The following is a 19,077-nucleotide window of genomic DNA, read 5'->3' as shown; positions in this document are numbered from 1 at the left end:
GCGGGTTCTAATCCCAGCAGACCCACTTCCCATCCAGCTCCCTGTTCGTGGCCTGGGAAAGCAGTCAAGAATGACCCAAAGCCTTGGGACCCTGCACCCGTGTGGGAGACCTGGAAGAGGCTCCAGGCTCGTGGCTTCGGATTGGCTCAGCTCCAGACGTTGCAGCCGCTTGGGGAGTGAATCAGTGGACAGAAGATCTTCCTCTCTGTATATCTGACTTTGCAATAAAAATAAATAAATCTTTTTTTAATTCCATTTTCAACAATAAGATGTGGTGAAACTTAGTGTTCATTTTACAAGATTTTGTGAATATTAAGGGAGTCATCTAAAGTATTTAGCACGGGACCTACAACATCCCAAATGAACTTATTGCTATACATTCCAAGGCGGTTTCGCTATCAGAGAGTAACTATGTTGTTTCTTCTATCTTTCTCTTCTCAAAAAGAAAGATAGAAGAACTGTTTAGGTAGCTAACAGCAAGAAATTATGGTAAGCTTAGTATCCGTAGAAGGCAGGTACCAGAAAGAACTTCACAGACAGGCTCAGTACAAGGTCAGAGGCAAGGTCATTGGGGTGCTAATGACAGAGCCCTTTCAACACACCTAAGGAGTCCAGCCAATGTGTTCACAGATCTTTCAGTTCTTTCAAAAAATCTTCCCACAACTGATGAAGACTGCTCTTTCCACTCCCATGTCACCTCCACCAACTTTCTAAAACCAAATGAGATTGGAACTGCCATGGGCATTTTGAAGGGGTTGAGAAGGGGCAGTGTTTTTCTGGAATATTTTTATTTGATTCATACTCAACTTCTGCATGTAGTTAAAATAGTAGCAGCCACACTCATGTAGAAATGGCTTCCAGGGTTATTCCCACCTGTTATGACTAACTATCAATGCCTACTCATCCAACACGTGAGCCAAGAACACAGGACTAGAAATTATACTGCGACATGAATGTGCCTTCTTAGCCTGAGCAAGACATATAGGTTACAGAGAGTAAATTAGGTTTGAAATGTACAGAATACAGTGTTGTTAGAAAGGCATTTTAGGCAATTAGAAGAGAATATTTTTCTGGGCTTTGTGTTATTTATACAATGTCATATTTTCAAAATTTGGAATGTGTTGTAACTTCCTAACAAAACAAATGCTTACTTCCTTACCTAATTCTATATTCTTTTTTATAAAGAGATTCTTCAAAGTTTTTATTCGCTTAGGCCTCATATACCCCAGATCTATGTTACGTTTAAAATTGAGCTCCAAGTTTTCTATTAATAATGATAGGGAAACACAGGGTGTTACTTCTTTTTATAGCAAAAGAGGAAATGAACTACAACAAAGTTTTAAGAAAAGTGGTCAAAGATATCACTTCCGTGATGAGGTACTATTATAACCAGTTGATACAAAATATGAAGAGCAGAAAAACACCTAATCCACACAGAGCACTTAAAATAGATACTGCTGTGAGCATAGCATGGACAATGCCGAACACACTGACATGGGATGTGTACTTCCCAAGCAGTGCCTTACCTGCTACACTGAATGCCCCAGTGCCAGGCGCTCTATACACATTCATTTCTTAGAAGAAATCTGCAGCGCAGGAAAGAGTACTCTTATATTACCAAACACAAAATTGAACAATCTGATGGTTTGTAGAAGCTTTAAGTTCAAATCTCACAACTCTAAAGCTCATCATCTTTCTTTTATGCTCTTGGTAGCATAAATTCTAGAGCAATACGAGGATCCTAGTCATTGGAAGGAGGGAGAAACGGAACATGCTCTAAGGAAAATAAGTTCAAGGGAATAAACGGTTTCAGATCTTCTGCCATGTTCCTGGGTCCTTCTCTTGCTCAAATCCTCCACTTGGTTAAAGTAGGAACTGGACTTTGGCATTAAAAATGATCATTCTTGGCTTCTCAGTGCCAACATTAAAATAAGCAGGCACTACAAAATTTTTCTACTGTGAAGCCCAGGAGATCAACAAAGAGCAAATTTTGCCTAGTCTCTGAAAAATACGTTGGCGATATTTATTCAGAAGTAAAATATCAGCTATAAAGTCACACCTCTAAAAAGAAGTCCAGAATATAACCTCTTGAGTGAATTTCTCAGTTCCTGTTCTCCTGTGGCTGTGCTAGCATGACCAGCTGAGACTTCATTTGCTGTCTTACCCAGTTCTTCTAAATTCTCAAACCTCTAATAACTAAACTATATGTAAATTCAAAACAACCCTAAGGCACAGAATTGTCTGGCCCAACAGCAGAACCAGCCCAGTCGAGCCAAGAAAGAAGAGGGCAGCATTTGGAACTTACTCCTCTTGCCATGCCCCCCAAAATCCAAAATGAAGCCTGCTGTTGGATCAGTGTGCCTTTTACACATCCATACTCTCTCACCGCTCAAGCTGAGAGACAGTCCTGCAGTCTACTGGGGCCATCCACGCTCCACGGCCCCTTCCTGACCCTGCTGTAATCCCTCACAACCTCCACCTACTGATGCAGCTCCCAAGACTGACACATCCTCCCCACAAAGAGTGAGCCTCGTGTGGGGGATGGGAAAAATAGCTGCTATGAGGGGCTTCTGACAGACTCTATTCAAGAATCATAACATTAGGCGTGGAGGGGGAGCACTTCTGATTTGCTTTTCCTTTATTTAGCTTTTCAAAGGTAAGGAGTGACAAGAGAACATAGGCCTTTGTGGCTGTCAAACTGAGTTAACTTGTATTTTTATTCAGAAAGTCATTTCCAAAGGGAAAAGCATAAAAGCATATTACACCCCAACAGCCTTACATAATTCAGATCACATGAACTCACTGAGTTGTCCACAGAGATTGCTTTCTAGCTCATCTTTTTTGTTTTGTTTTGTTTTTCAGGTCTTTTTAATTACATATTAAATATATTAAATTAGATATATCAATGTCTACCTTTTCATGATGGCCAGTGATTTATGGCAATAACAGATAGTTAATATTTACCTTGATTCATCTCTAGATAAACAGAGTTTCTGTGCTTCAAAACTCAAATTCACTAAGCAAAGCATCTCCTAAATCTTACTGCTGTAAGCTCATTTTCCTGGACTATTATTATACATAATAAGAGACTTGATTTGACTGTTTCTATAATAACACACTATAAATTTTACACTGGATGTGTTTTTTAAGCTTAAATTCTTGTGACGGCAGAATCATTTTCCTTACACCTGATTGGTTGTGCACATGTACAGCAGTGCTTAAATGTGACCTTGCTGTGCCAAGCTTTCTGACAAGGAGGGATCTTTTTATTTTAAGCCCTGTGGGTACTGAACATGACTATCTCCATGAAGAATTTTTGTTTTGTTATTAAGAAATAAATGTGTGTTACTCCTTAAGCTTGACCAACCTTCAGCAGTTTAGTCATTTTCATAACAGACTGTTAAGAATGCATTTCCAAGACAGGCCAGCAAAATTCAAGTAAAAATTATTTTTGACATATTGCTGCTTCTAATGCACTGGGTGAGTATATGGGACTATCAATCTGGGTAAAATCATGCCAAATAATGTACTTAATTCATAGATGTTGATTTCCTTAGTGCCTTCCTTGATGTCAGTGGTATAATCATTGCTTGCAGACCAGTCTCTGGACAAAGCCTGAGCCTCTTCTGTTTACTAGGTTTATCTGCTTTTCTTAAAGTTTTCTTCCGACCTATTTATACCTCTTTTAAAACGGTGCTTTCATGCATCTCATGACAGAGAAGTCCATCTTCACCAACACTGTGCTCTACAAGTGCCTGTGACTATGTCATTTTCTCATTTAACTTTTTTCCCTAATCTCAAAATGACAGACTAAGCTTGCTTTTTGAGAGTCCTCTACTAAGGGTATGAGCAAATGAAAGAATTAGTACAATATGTGCTGCCTTCCAGCTGAAGCTTTACTAGTTATTTCATGTGTTTCATTTTCATATTTGAGTTTATCATCATCCTAAATATTTTTCATTAAAGGCTTATGAAAATTCCGGTGAAAAGATGTTGCTGCTTCAACACAGGAATGGAGTCCCTTTTCCTGAGCTAGATAACTTGGTAAGTACTTTCTTTCAGTCGGCCCTGTAGATTTAGCCATTAAGCTAGGTATGATTAGGAGGACACTTGAAAGTACAAACCACTAAAGATGTCAGAAAAACCGATGGGAATCTGTGCTCACAGGTGAGAGAAACAAGAGGGAAGAACTTACATAGTCACTGTACTTCCTAGTGATTGTTACAAGTGTTGTCCTTAATCCTCCAGCCATGCATTTCATCCAATCACATACTTGTGGAGATGGGAAGGAGCTTAAGTCATTCAACACAATACACTGATTTGGCAAGTGAGAAAATGAATGGCATGTTATACTTGCCAAATAAGGCCACATCTTCCTACATGAGCACGCAACATATCAAGAATCTTTGATACACACAGTAGAGGTGAAAGAGGTGATTAAGCAAGAAGTAAACTGAACAACTCAAAGTTGCATAAAACCTTGAGCCATATTCCTAGAAATACTTAGAAAGGAAAATCTTTATTAGTGTTTTCTATAATAGCTTCTTTGCATAGCTTTCCTACGTACACTAATTTGATCTGTTATTTATCTAACAAGTAGATGAAACTCACATTTCTGATCTCTTTCTTCCTATTTTCCCGATCAGTCCTTGTGCAGAAGTGATTTTTAAAGGATAAAGTAATAAAGCTAACAAACCGTAGATAAGAGAAGGAAAAGTGGAATTCTGGAATATTTCTGTTTATTTATGAAAAGCCTTTACTAATGGATGTCTAGATTTCAGAAAGCAGTGTGAATTTCTGATTTCAGAGAGTTTATTCATGGAAACAGAGATCACTCTGCACAGTGAATGTAATTGACTGTAAATGTGCCATCCTAAACCAAGGCAACAGTTAGAAACTCAAAACCACAAATATTCCTAGATTTTGGCAGCCTCCTAATTTGCTGTTCTCAACATTCTTGCAATGTGAACTAGGGTCTCGAGCATTATTGTCCCCCTACTTTTTTTTTTTAATCTGACCCTTTCTTCAACTAGGAATAATATCAGGTAGTAACTATAAAACTCTTTATAAACATCAAGGCAAGAAAGCTGCAATTAGTTGCTGTGCTCTTGTGCACAAGACAAAAGCCTAGATGAAGGCAGAGTGTCCTAGTATAATTATTTCACAGTCCAAAAATAAAATTGAGATTTGTGTTTCAGGTACCGAGTGGAAGAATGAAGATTCTGCTGGTCTTGCTAGGTGTTCTTGGTAATTCCATGGCTATGCCAGTGAGTATTTTTCAAATAGCAGGCTTTCTCTTTCTGTTCTGTCATTGCATAGCTTGGGGACAGGTGTTGAGCTCATTTCCCTTGTTCTGCGTGTGTCACTGGTCTGCTCTCACTTTCAGATGCACATGCCCCGCATGCCTGGATACAGCAGTAAAAGTGAGGAGGTACGTGTGCTCAGGGTCAGGGGAGGAGAGTTCTAGAGTCTCGTTCTAGAGGTTCATTTAAAAACAGAATATCAGCAAACTTTCTGCTAAGTAAAGTTTCTCATGGAAGACACAAAGGGAGGAGAGTTGAAAGCCTAAAATTCCGAATCAAACCCTAGCAATAATTCCCCAGTGTTGTCCTACATGTGTGCTTCATGCTTATTTTCAAGGTAAATGTGGATTTATGGTAAAATTAGTCAATATTAGATTTTTTGCTAATTTTCCTAGCTATCAAAGGTAACCACTATACCAATAATTTATAGAAGCAGGTGTTCAAGCATACAAATATCTTTCACATAATGCAGATCAGGGCGTTATTAGTCAAATTTAATACAAATCAGAAAGAAGAATCATCTTGTAATCGAATTGTCTGTGTCCATTCCAGAATTCCAAATGAGCAGAGTATTCAAAAATTTCAAAGTGGATCTTTTATATGGACAGTCATTCTTCTCAAAATAAAAAGCTAACTTAAGATTAAAAGCTGACTTTAAAAATTAAAATGCCTTAAAAGTCTTTATAGGAATACATATTTTAAATTTATGGATAACTAGTGAAAAACCATAGAACCACTGTGATTTAAAACCAGGAATAAAACTTATGATTTGTGAGTTGATTGAATCAAATGTGTTCCCTTTCTGCCATATTAATGGATTTCTTTGGTTGCAGATGATGCGGTATGGCCCATATCCCTTCATGAACTATCCACACGTAAGTTCCTCTGTATCTTATTTCTGAGGATTTCTTGTTTAGATCCACATAGCTGCATTCTAAGCTTTGTCTTAACATAGACATCAATAGCTGTATCCATGTTTTATTTACAGTAGAATAACAGTTTCAGGAGGAAAAATCATTTCACTTGTCCTTTCACACCAAAATTTCCCCTTATTATTACTGTACTTTATTACTCCAAATCAGTTAATAATTATACGAGCTCTTTATAGCTAGGAAAAATTGATTCTGGGAAAGGACCACGCAAGTAAAGACCACAAATGTAACATAATAAGTGCAGTTTGGGAAGTAAATTTTATTTGGATTACTTTAAGAACATTAAAATTGGGAAATCAATCTTTATCTTATTTAGCTAAATCTGAGCTGTCCTTGTTTTGTGTGCTGATTTTTGGAACAAGATAATGAAGTATCAGTTGGATTTTTTTTTCACACAACATAACTGTCAAAGTTGTATGGTAACACAATCATATAACATTTGGTTTCTATAGCATGATCATAGGGGTCATTTTGGCAGAAAAAAATAAAGGACTTCTTCAATTTTCTCTTAATTTTGTCCACTTAAGTCACTCTATTTAAAGACGCTGGCTTAAAAATCATTCTCGTCATTATTGCTTACCCACATCAATGGCTAGCATGAAATCAGGCCTGGTGAGCGCATTTACACCTTGGGAATAGGCAGATATCACAGACCCGGATATTCCACCTTTCAATCCCTGCTCAGCTATTATACACTGACAAGCTCACCAAGCTGATATTTTTAACCAATCATTAACAAAAACATGAGGAGGGATGAGGAAAGGCTTGAATTGTGAATCCTTACACCTAGATTCTAGTCCAGCTTTTCTATTGGCTGCTTGTCCCTGACAATTAACCCAGTTTTTTCCTGAGTTTTCTCAACTTTTGAGTCTGATGAAATCTTCATGACATATTTGGAAGAGGCATTTTGAGAATAAAACTTTAATGCTTATTTATGAAAGAATATTGAAAAATTGAAAGTTCTAGACCCATAAAAAGGAGATAATACATGCTTGGTAACAAGTGTAGTCAGTATTATGGGAATGTAAATATTTGGTTCCTCAAATCCAGATTAATAAATAGAAAGTTTAGAAAGAAGAAAAAGTTCTCCAAGGAGACCTTTTAGCTTTAAGAATTTTGCATGGCTTTTCATTTATGGTCCGTATCATGCCAGGTTTTGGAGTCTGTGATAGCAGTCATTCCTGGACCTTTGCTTTTTCCCTCCAGTCCTTCTCATACCTGGCTAACGTTTATTTTATTTTTTTTTTCAAAGCTCTCATTCCATGCATCCTTCCCTTTTCACTGCCTTGAACTTGACTCAGACTTCCCTTTAGAGCTCTGTTTGCTCCTCCTAGTCCTAACCCAGTGTAGCTGCTCTACAAGAATCTTGTTTACAGGTAATCACGTTCAGTCTCCCACTTGTCTTAAAAAAGTTGCGCTTTGCAACCTGGTCCCTGCCAAACCCGCCATCCTCAGCATCTTATCTGAAACTCAGAAGGCCTATTCTTTTCCACAGTCACACCTTGCCATGCTGCCCACCTACAAGGAATGTCTTCCCTTTCCACCCTCCCATATTATTGTCATATTGCTGTCACCTTTGAAGTCTTCACAAAACACTTTATGAATGTTTACCTTTCCATCCAGTTTATAAGAGGCAGAAGGACAAGAACTGCACTGTGTGTCACTCTTTGGGCTGGTATATAGTTTAGTGCTTGATAGTATTAAAAGAAAGATTTATTTTTATTGAAAAGGCAGACATACAGAAAGGAGGAGAGACAAAGAGGAAGATCTTCTGGCCAGAGCTGAGCTGATCCTAGACCAGGAGCCTGGAGCCTCTTCCGGGTCTCCCACACGGATGCTGGGTCCCAAGGCTTTGGGCTGTCCTCGACTGCTTTCTCAGGCCACAAGCTGGGAGCTGGTTGGGAAGTGGGTCTGCCAGGATTAGAACCAGCACCCATATGGGATCCTGGTGCATTCAAGGCGATGACTTTAGCTGCTAGGCTACCATACCAGGCCCTAGAACAACCCTTCTTTATGTAACCATTGGAATAAGACCTAAGGTCTTTTCCAGATTAGAAGTTTTTATCTAAATAAAAATTAAACCTGCTATACTGTAAGATAAATAGATTTTGTTCATTGTAGTTCAGTAATGACACAAACATTGTCCATTAAATGGGAAGGAAACTTGTTAGTATAAACATGCTCACTTTTACTTACTGTAGCTTGTGCTCTAAAAGATTGTAAAAATCTGTTCTTTATTAAGGTATGCTTATAAAGAAAATATAAAGAATAATCCTGGGTGGGGCTTCTCCCTTTATCTTCTACTTTATCCCAGATACAGAAAAGAAAAAAAAAGCAATGATGTGGAAACAATAATCTTAACCACTTTCCTGTAGTCCTTCACCCTTTGTGCTCTAATCATCTATATAAAGATTGTCAAAAACAAAGGGGGCAAAAAGAAGAATGACAAAAAAAATCATCATCTTCTTTAATTTCTTCTTCCTCACTGACATAACTTTCAAACTCTCATTCTTGGTTTTAATGATTAACTGTAATTTGAAATTTTTACCAACTTAATTTTTACAAAATCCTAAATCTAAAGATATAAAATTTTATCTTCCATCAACTCCCCAAAAATTTACATTATATTCTAGGCACACTACTCAATAGTAAGAGACTGATTAATAAAGACTGCAGATAAGAGAGGGGTATTGCACCAGGAGAGAAATGTTCAAATAAAGAGTAATGTTGTCAGACCGAGTTCAATTCATAGATTAGAATTTTAATGTTGTAACTACTGTTGCTTCCTTTGTTCTTTCTTCTGTTTTGATTGAGGCTGTTTGGCCTGTATTTAACCTCTATTTCTTTCTTCATCTTTCTCTCTTTTTTCTTTTTTGGTTTTTCTCTCCTTTTCCAGCCTGATAATAAGTCACCTGGGTTTTGCATTTAACATCAAATTCCCTGTGACCTGACTTGTGCATGTCTGACTCACATATTCAGAATAAGGAAATAATCAAATTCTTTTTTGCTTTTTTCTTTTCACTGAGGTCGAACCTGATTTCTATCAATGAAAACCAGTGTATATATTTTTTTAATTTTATTTTTGATGATGTTACATAGTTGACCGGGGTGGGAAGGATCAAGGGTTAGGGAAAAGTGGGTGTGATCATTGTTTCCGAATTTTCTGTTTCTTCTTCCTGTTTCCCGGGGGAGGGAGTAAATAAGGGGACCAGCCATACCCAGCCTCCCAACTGCCCCAGTACCCAGAGATGGGGAATGGCTACTTGCTATCAACCTGTGGTGACCATGTGGTATATGCTCCAAGAGTTCTGCCCAGATGGTTTTAATAGCTTTGAATTGTTCTTGGTCTCACCATCAAATTCTTAAACTGCAATTTTTCATCTAATTTTGCCTCTTAGTTATTTTTAATTATTTGGTTTCCTGGAAGACTAAAGTTTCATTTTGTAAGACAACAATGAAAGAAGCTCTGCCTAAAAATTTTGAAGTTTCCATTACTAAAGTGTCCAAATCCATAAAAAATTTAAATTCTTGGGCTGAGCTTTGGAGACTAATGTTAAAAGATGGCAGGAACCAGCCTCTAACGTGATTTCTGTGCCTTGTGCTCCTCCTGCAGATGCCACCAATGGGCCCCTATGGAAATGGTTTCCCATTCCCTCAGCAGTTCCCACCATACCAGATGCCTATGTGGCCTCAGCCACCACCTAACATGTGGCCCCCACCAAAACCCGCAGGATTCCGACGCCAGAGCAATACTGACCAAGCCCAAGACACCGGGAACCCCAACCAGCCTCCAACAGAAAAACCACCAGTAAAAGATCCTGCGCAGCAGCCAACTACTCCAACTCCAGCCAAAGAAGAAACGCAGCCAACTCAGGTGAGGCTTACATGATCGAAGTTACCAAGGGACTCAAAGGGATTTGGGAGTCATTGGTAACCCCCACTAAGCACTTCCTCCCAACATACATGCTATTATGTGGCAATGCAACGTTTAGTTTTGACATTTATCCAAGGTCAATTCCAGCTTCGTCTGGCTCAAAAGTACCCAACATCCTTTCCTCAAAGAATCTCCTTCTAAAATACAGAGTCAAAATGGTACAATCACATGAACACTAGTCTAAAAGCCAACAAAGGTTCAAGTTCTATTCCCAGCTTTCATTGTTTACATGATCTTCATCAAATCATTTCTCCTAATATGGGAGACTAAACAAGATGATCCATAAGTCCCTTGCCGATCTATACTTGATGATCTAAAACACTGCTCTGAAATTAGCACTGCTTCTATTACCTCAGGATAGCATAAGTATAGTCCTGATGTGAAACAAGAGTTACAAATGGTTTCTCCAGATCTCATCTTGTGTGGATCCTTAAAAGTAAATAATGGCTTTTACCTCTGTATTATCAGACAGTATCATAGATGCAAAAAACACAAAACTGGACAAAAAATATACTCCTCGGTTGAGATCCTGGTTTCAATCATTCCCCTGCCTTGAGATTTAGAGAAAGTGATATAATTTCTTTCAACCTCAAATTCTTACATAAAATGAGAATGATAATAGTATATAACTTCTACTATTATGTGAGTATTGAATGAATTTAACTATATAAGATGTTTGGCACAGTCCTTGGAATGTGAGTGTTCAGCATTATAAATTGCTACTATTGTTACCATTTTTATCATTATACATTAAACAGAGCTTAATGCAAAAGGGAATATAGCCCACATGACATTCAAATAATTGTATTTAGTTTATTTATTTTGTTTTTCATTTATTTTGCTCACTTCCACATAAACTTTCTTTCTCTCTAGGCATATCCACCCTTCAACAATGGACTATTTCCCTATCAACAACCACCATGGCCATTTCCACCTGTGAGAACTTTTTTCTTTACATTGGAAGTAAAAAAGTTAATCTTAGCATGTGATAGCTTAAGTTAATATCAGTTAATACACTAATAGAATGCCATATATGAGTCAATAGAGGATATACAAAAAAATCATATCAGTCATTATGTAGGGGAAAGGTAAAGAATTTTCAAATGAATTTTTTACTCAGACTAATTAATGGCATGAACCAGATTACATCACAAAAAACTACCAATAGCCTAGTAAATAAATTAATGTCAAAGGATTATACTGATTTATTACTATCTCTCCACTTTCCTAAAAGATTAGAAAGCACAGATTATCCTCATTTAATGCAATGAGAAAATTGGGACAAAATGGAGTTTGAAAATTTTGAGATGAGCTGTGATTAGACTAGGATCTTCTATCATATCTTGTTGAATAAAGCCACATATATATCATCACAAATAATCCTTTCAGATTGTGTTTAAAACAATTCCCAAAGACCTTGTTAATGTTTAAAATTATTACAATCAATTATAAAATTGAAAGTGGGTCACAGACATTAGGATATGAAAGACAAATGTGGACATTTAGCCAGCAGTTAAGATGCTGGTTATGATGCCCATGTCTCCTATGACGTACCTGGGTCCAGTACGTGGCGGTAGCTCCTCACTGGAACTCCTGCTAATGCAAGCCATGGGAGGCACCAGTGAGGACTGAGGTCACTGGTTCTGTCACCTGTATAAGAGGCCTGGGTTGTGTTTTCAGCTCCTGACTTCAGCATACAGGCATCTGGAAAATGAAGCAGAAGATGGGAGTGTGTGTGTGCGTGGGGGGGGGCGGGGCGGAGAGAGAGAGAAATAAATAAAATAATTTTTAAATGAACATTAAGCATTTGTAATATTATTTAATCTCTATTGTTACATGTCCTAATATGGTTGATTTTGTTGCAATGGTGCTGAAATTTCTCTCTCCTCCCACCTTCCCCCCACCACCACCTACCCCTGTCACCATGTCTGTGCATGAGGTTGAAGGGCTAGGAGGGGAGAAGTGTTGGTGGGTGTTGGAGGTGATGGGGTGAGGTGACCCTTAGACATACAACCACACCAAGAATTTTGAGTGGAATAAGCCAGGAACCAGCTGGCATCTTTATTTTTACCATTATTGACTAATGGATTATAACTCTTAGTACTTGAATTGTGAAAGCTAATGACTTACAGGCTTCAAGGCCACAGTGCAATTACCCAGCCGTTGGTTTGAGCTAGTTTAAAACAACTTAAACCTACAAACAAATGACAGCATTGTCTTGTGTTCATTGTGTTTTTTCACCTTGCAGAGGATGCCACCACCGATGCCACCGCCAATGCCACCCCCACCACCAGGTTATGGACGCCTCAGTAACGAAGAAAGTGGGGTAAGTAACCAGCATTCCCATCTGGAGCTATAATCCAATAGTTTCTTTCTTGTGACCCACATCTAATATGAAAGTTATAGCCTAACATATAAAACTCTGAGGTCAAGCTCCCAAGATGAAAGAAAGGTAAAAGAATGAAGACAGTAACCTAAAATACAATCTGCTACATCATTTCTCCTGCTCCACATGTATGGAAATCTCCAAGACACTTTATCAAGGTTGATGTTGGACTCTAGACAGTGATAAGTAGAAAAATGTAGTGTGAGCAGGTTATCCTCAGAGGGGAATCAAATAATCATCTAACCTCTCTCTTGTTCACATAAATTAAAAGTCAGAAAAGAGAAATTACTCTTCTATTTCACTTATTGAGCTAGTGGATATAAACTGAACTCAGAACTCACATCTTCAAAGACCCTGTCCAATTGCCTTTTCCATATAGCAATGAAAAGAATCAAGTGTATATCACCAAATGATACACCTGGAATATATTCTGACACTGTCATCCAAAACAGCCACTTAAGTGACTCTGACACAGTGCTCCAGCCTCAGAACTTGCTCTCTCTTTCCTCCTAAATGTGTGGTATGTCTTCAGTGAGATGCAGGGACCCAATAGTTTGGCAGGTGGAAGACAGTGCTAAATTTTTTTAAATAATGACATTGAAATATATTATATCACTAATCATATAAGATGCCTTCAAAAATGTCATTATGCAATACCTCCAAATAAAAATGATTCAGCTAACTGTATGCAACATAAAAATTTTCACAAACAGAATGTTAGAATGGAAAGCAGAGTAACCTAAGCACTTGGCACAGGTATGAAGAAGTTAAATTCTTCCTCTTGGAGCACTGCCTTACTTCGTTAGGGATGTTGGAGATCACTTCACTTATCTCATTACTTCTATCTGCCACTGGGGATGAAAACATTTTCTTCCCGATTGTACCTGTTTTCAAAGAATAAACTAAATGACCTACATGCCTAACAAATGCCTAACAAAGTGACAGAGCTCATGATGATGAGATCATCTGTTACATGAAAACATGCTAAGCACTTCCAACTATGGTAGGTGCTAGAAAGCAATGGTGAATAACTTAACAATTTCATTCAAAAAGTTTCCCTGGGAAAAACCTAGGGAAGTATGAAACTGAAGTCCAGTGGGATGGTGATTATGACCAAAGTCTATACTGCTGTCAGTGGAGCCCAGTTTTAGCCAACATGGGTCAGGAAAAAGAGGTAGCAGTCAAGCTGAGTTCTGAAGAGAAATCAAGTTTGCCACGTGACATAAACATATGGGTAGGAGAAGATTTGATGTAGAAAAGCCATGACTACAAAGACACTAAAGCATGAAGAGAATCTCCAGAAGACTAACAATAGTTGTTGTTTCAACTATGTAAAGTACAGGAGAGAATAAATGAGGCTGAACAGAATTATTTTGACCTAGATACTTATTAAAAATTGTCATATGTAACAATTAGGCACTTGCTAAGTACCAGCCATTGTGCTTTACATTTTGGACATACATTGCATCCTCATGACAATCTGTAAAGTTGATATTATTTTCTTTAAGATTTATTTTATTTTTACTGGAAAGGCAGATTTACAGAGAAGGAGAGACAGAGAGAAATAGCTTTTATCCGCTGGTTCATTCCCCAAGTGGCTGCAAAGGCTGGAGTTGAGCTAATCCAAAGCCAGGAGCCTGGAGCTTCTTCCAGGTCTCCCACACAGGTGCAGAGTCCCAAGGCTTTGGTCCATCCTCTACTGCTTTCCCAGACAATAAGCAGGGAGATGGATGGGAAACAGAGCAGCTAGAATGTGAACTGGCACCCACATGGGATCCCAGCACATGCAAGGAAAGGATTTAGATACTGACCCATCACGGCAGGGCCAATATTATTTTCTCATTAGTTCCATATTGCAAATGAATATGTAGATTGACCTGAACTCAACATTCCTAATACTGATAGGATGAGGATTTTTAACCCATATCTTTCTAGTATTCCACTGTTCAGCACCAAGATGTACTGCTTGATCATACTAAGGGGTTTAGAGTTTATCCAATAAGATAAGAGACACTTTAAAAACAAACTAAAGAGGAAAGTGGTAGGAGTCCCACATACCTTCTCCCAGCCTCCACTGCTGTGATAGGAGTGGAAAACCAAGAGTGAAAGATCTGGTGGAGAGACTATCTAGTTAATAATCCATCAAAACCCAGGAAAGATTCAGAATAACAATAATAATAGTAATAATAATAGATTCGGACCACCATTGAAATCGTTTAGTACTAAGGATAAATACTAAGGGAACAAGGATGACAGCTTAGATTCCATAGGAATTGGTAGCTAATTATCTAGAAACATAAAGGGGACAGCAGAAACCTAGGAAAATGAGTGAAGATTGATGAGATTTGCTTAGACATAAGATATCAGAGGAAGGGGCTTGAGGGACATGGGCCCAGTCCTGGATGCTCTCAACCGCACGTACTCATGAGGCCTTTAGAGGAGCTGCTTTGGTACCTCATTTCCACAAGAGTGTCATGGGCAATAGTCATATCTTTGGGGGTCATAAGCATTTGTCTCTATTAAAAGCATTAGCATGCAAAAGATATTCAAAGGAGGTATATAAAATGAGAACAAAAAAATGAAAACAGAGGATGGAATTCCTTAAGAGCAAAGAAGACTTCATTTTTAGGATCCACCCTAGGAAGAAAAAACTCAGAAGTAGAAGTGAAACAGAATCCCAGACAAGAAAAACACAAGGCAGTAGAGTCACATAAACCAAGAAGGTGCACTTCTTAAAGGAGTCGAGTTTTGAGAAAATATATAACCAATGGTGCTAGAAGAAGCATGTGATTCATCAAATTTCCCTATTATATTTTTAAAAATCCAGGTAACATCATGGGGGAAGCCAAGAGTAAGTATTGATTTCCAACTTCTTTCCTACAGAATCCTTACTTTGGATATTTTGGATATCATGGCTTTGGGGGCCGCCCTCCTTATTACTCAGAAGAGATGTATGATGATATTGAAAAACCCAAAGAAGAAGATCCTCCTAAAGCAGAGAGTCCATCAACAGAACCCTCAGCAAATGCAACAGTGAATGAGACAAATTCTACCCAACCAGGTGGGAATGACACCAGCCCAACAGGAAATGGTGCCCCAGGACAGAACACTGGGGGTAACCCAACAGCTCAGAATGGAGTCAACCCATCCCCTACAGTTAATATTTCAGGCCAGGGAGCATCCAGAAGTCAATTCCCATGGAGACCAAGTCAGCCAAATATTTATGAAAATTACCCAAATCACAACACCCGAAATTTCCCTTCAGGAAGACAGTGGCATCAAACTGGTACTGCTGTTGGCCAGAGACCAAATGGGCCTTTTTACCGAAATCAGCAAGTTCAAAAGAATTCTCAATGGAATTCCTTTGCTTGGGAAAACAAACAAGCAACAAATCCAGGAAATCCAGCTTCTCACAAAACTTTTCTTTCCACTTCAAGAGGCTATTATACTAATAATGCAGGAAATCCAGTAAACTTTAGAAAAAGGCCTCAGGGGCCAAATAAAAATGTTGTGGTAACCAATGTTGTCCCACTGGATCCCAACCAAGGTAGTGTTGGCTACAGTGAAAAAGTACAGAATCCAGGGGAGAAGCAAGTAGGTCAGAAAGAAAGGACTGTTGTTCCTACAAAAGATACAGTCAGCCTCTGGAGAAACTCTCACCCTTATGGCGGAGTGAATAAACCCAATTATAAACTGCCACGCCCTGTAGGCAACACACCAGGCCCCAACTTTAATTCTATTGGTCAACAAGAAAATCCTTATTCCCCAACAGGAGACTCCAGAAGAGTTCCAAATTCTGGTGTACAAATCCAAAGCCAAAATTTGCCCAATGGCATTATTTTAGAGCCAAAAATAACTCCATATGCACCAGAAACTAGTAAGCCAAAATTAAAGTATAAAACGTATCAGCCTGTATACCCTGAAGGAATCCCTGCTCCCACCAGAGAACATTCTCCTGCTGGAAGAAATACATGGAATCACCAAGATATCTCTCCACCCTTTAAAGGAAATTCTAGATGGCAGAAAGAACATTTACCTCCTTCTCCTTCTCCTCTTCCTCCTTCCCATGGCTCGAGAGGAAGTGTTTTCTTTCATGAATATAGACCCTATAATCCTAGTGCATATGGAGTTGCAAATCCACCTTACCTAAGTAGCAATACCTGGGGTGAGATAGTTGATTCTCCTAGTAGTATACGGCAACCAGAACATCCACAGTACCCGTTGAATACTCCAGAACAGAAAAAGATTGTTCCTTATAATGAAAAGGACCCTATTGATCCAACTGGAGATGAAATTTTTCAAAGGCAAAGTACGTGGGATGAGGAAGAGTCAAGCTTGAAAAGAGCCCCAACAGGTAGGCAGTATGAAGGTAAGCAACACACCTCCAATCAACCAAAGCAGTATCTCCCCTATCCTGTAGATAGGCCATCAAAACCCAGGGAGGATTTGCCCTCTAATAGGTTTTACCCATGGAATCCAGATGAGAATTTCTCCTCCTATAATACAGGTTTTACTGTATCCCCACCTGTGGAGACCAAGGGTTATACTAACAATGGTGTTGGACAAGAAGGAAGTACTGTATTTCCTTCATGGGACTCCTGGGACTACAGTATTCAAACACAAGGTCAGAAAGAAAAAGAGCCATATTATAACAGAAACTTCTGGAATCAGGCAACAAATTTACACGAAGTTCCAACTACTGTACCAAACCTGAAGGAGACTCAGCTCTTCTACAGTAATTCCCTAACCAGGCTTCAGAAAAACCCAACCTGGCATGAAGGCAAGCATTTGAACTATGGCATGCAAATTGCTGGGTTGAATTCACCAGGGAGAGAATATTTGGCTTATCCAGACTTAATCACTCAAAGTGACCCATCAAGTCAAAAAGAAATCTATGTATTTCACCAAAGCCAGGGCAGTCCCTGCTGTACTGGAGGCTCCACAGTGCTCAAGGACAATCCACTGTCCCTCCAAGTCTCAACTTCATCCCATGGTCTTGCACCAGAGCAGAAACCCAGCACTTCTCTGCATCCAGAAGGTAGTCACACCAACCACCCCAGTTTTATCATCTCCCCAGCAAGCATCCTACCTGGCCAAAGAAACATTTCTGAGAACAGACTGCCTGGAGAGAGCCAAAACCCAAATTCTTTCAGAGCTGATGTGTCCACTCTGAGAAGGAGCACTCGATGTTCTCTGAAGAACCAACCGGGCCAACTGGAAATTACAACCATTCCTGAAGCCAGTTCCCCTCAGTCCAAGAATATACCCTGTCTCAAAAATGACCTAGGAGAAGATGGGAGCAATGTTGTGGGACAAATGTCTGAAGGCAATCAGATCAATGAAATAACGGTTGCCCTTACACCTAAGCAGCTCATGATCAGCACACCTAATGAAGACCCCAAGTCAGCAGGCATCAAGAGTGAAGTCCAAGAAAATGACAAGAAGAAACAACAGGAATCACCAAGCATCTTGCGTGTACCATGTTTTGGCTCCAAATTAGCAAACCATCACTCTGCCAGCACTGGAGCTCCATCCACCAGTGGAAGACAAGACCGAATTGATGGGGATCTAATTATGCCTACTGGAAGTCCTGGTACATCTGTTGGGTTAGCTACTGGGGAACAATTTAAACATACAAATATGGACTCACCTAATGCAGATGAACGCACTTCATATGAATCCTTTCAAATAGGAACCAATCCACAGGACCAGGTACAAGACTGCTTATTGATTCAGGCATAGGGATTATCTCAACCAAGCATTCTTGGGGAAATGAATATAACAGACATTCAATACCAATGGTTTCCAAACATTTTTCCCAAGACTTCATTATCTGACCCTCCTAGTGACCTTTAAGTTTTTCTCCCTCTAGGAATAGGAACACTAGGGCAAACATTGTGGATTATGTTATGACTTGGGATGCTGGCATCCCATATCAGAGTGCTTGGGATTGAGTCCCGCCTCTGCTTCTGACCCAGCTTCATACTAATGTATAACCTCGTGTACTTAGTTCCCTGCCACGCATGTTGGAGACCTGGATAGAGTGTCTAACTCTTGGCTTTGGTCTGACCCAATCCCACTGTTGTGGGCTTTGGGGGAACACACCAGTGAATTGCTCTATCTCCCTCTCTTGCCTTCCTTATCTGTGTGTGTGTGTGTGTGTGTGTGAGAGAGAGAGAGAGAGAGAGAGAGAGAGAGAGAGAGAGAGAGAGAGAGAGAGAGAGATTATTCCTTTCAAATAAATAAGCTTTAAAAAAAATCAATGACCCAATTCAAGTTAATGAGATTAGACCTGGGGGGCTATATCCAACACTATCACAGATTAGCACACATCTAAGATTGGAAGGCTGTGACCACTCACGCCTTGAAATGGTTTAGTTTCCTTTTTTCTGGCTGATTGCTGCTTTTTCTGCTAAAGTTCCATACTTACAACATTGTCTGACTTTTCCTAGACTGAGGGATGAATGTCCCATTTTGCACATGAAGAAATTCATGTTGGGATCATTCTAATGCACTGTACAG

General features: G+C 39.2%; 1 protein-coding gene across 1 annotated transcript; it reads left to right on the top strand.

Annotated features, from left to right (window-relative positions):
* The first annotated feature begins 3,990 nt into the window (after positions 1-3,990).
* On the top strand, positions 3,991-18,544 carry ENAM (enamelin). Its single transcript, XM_036494979.2, has 8 exons — positions 3,991-4,044; positions 5,199-5,267; positions 5,387-5,431; positions 6,137-6,178; positions 9,849-10,109; positions 11,043-11,105; positions 12,418-12,495; positions 15,439-18,544. Exons 1-8 carry the CDS (start codon positions 3,991-3,993, stop codon positions 18,295-18,297), a joined length of 3,471 nt encoding a protein of 1,156 aa, XP_036350872.2. The 3' UTR covers positions 18,298-18,544.
* Positions 18,545-19,077: the final 533 nt, after the last annotated feature.

The sequence above is a fragment of the Ochotona princeps genome, chromosome 7, assembly GCF_030435755.1.
Source record: "Ochotona princeps isolate mOchPri1 chromosome 7, mOchPri1.hap1, whole genome shotgun sequence".
NCBI lineage: Eukaryota > Metazoa > Chordata > Mammalia > Lagomorpha > Ochotonidae > Ochotona > Ochotona princeps.
Note: the sequence above shows the minus strand (reverse complement) of the source record. Positions and strands in the feature narration are given on the sequence as shown.

What these genes read in the sequence shown, in the direction of transcription:
- ENAM (XM_036494979.2), top strand. Translation starts at nt 3,991, where the DNA reads ATGTTGCTGCTTCAACACAGGAATGGAGTCCCTTTTCCTGAGCTAGAT. An exon ending in TTCCTGAGCTAGATAACTTG is followed by an intron (nt 4,045 to 5,198) that starts GTAAGTACTTTC and finishes TTTGTGTTTCAG; the next exon opens with GTACCGAGTGGAAGAATGAA. An exon ending in GTAATTCCATGGCTATGCCA is followed by an intron (nt 5,268 to 5,386) that starts GTGAGTATTTTT and finishes TCTCACTTTCAG; the next exon opens with ATGCACATGCCCCGCATGCC.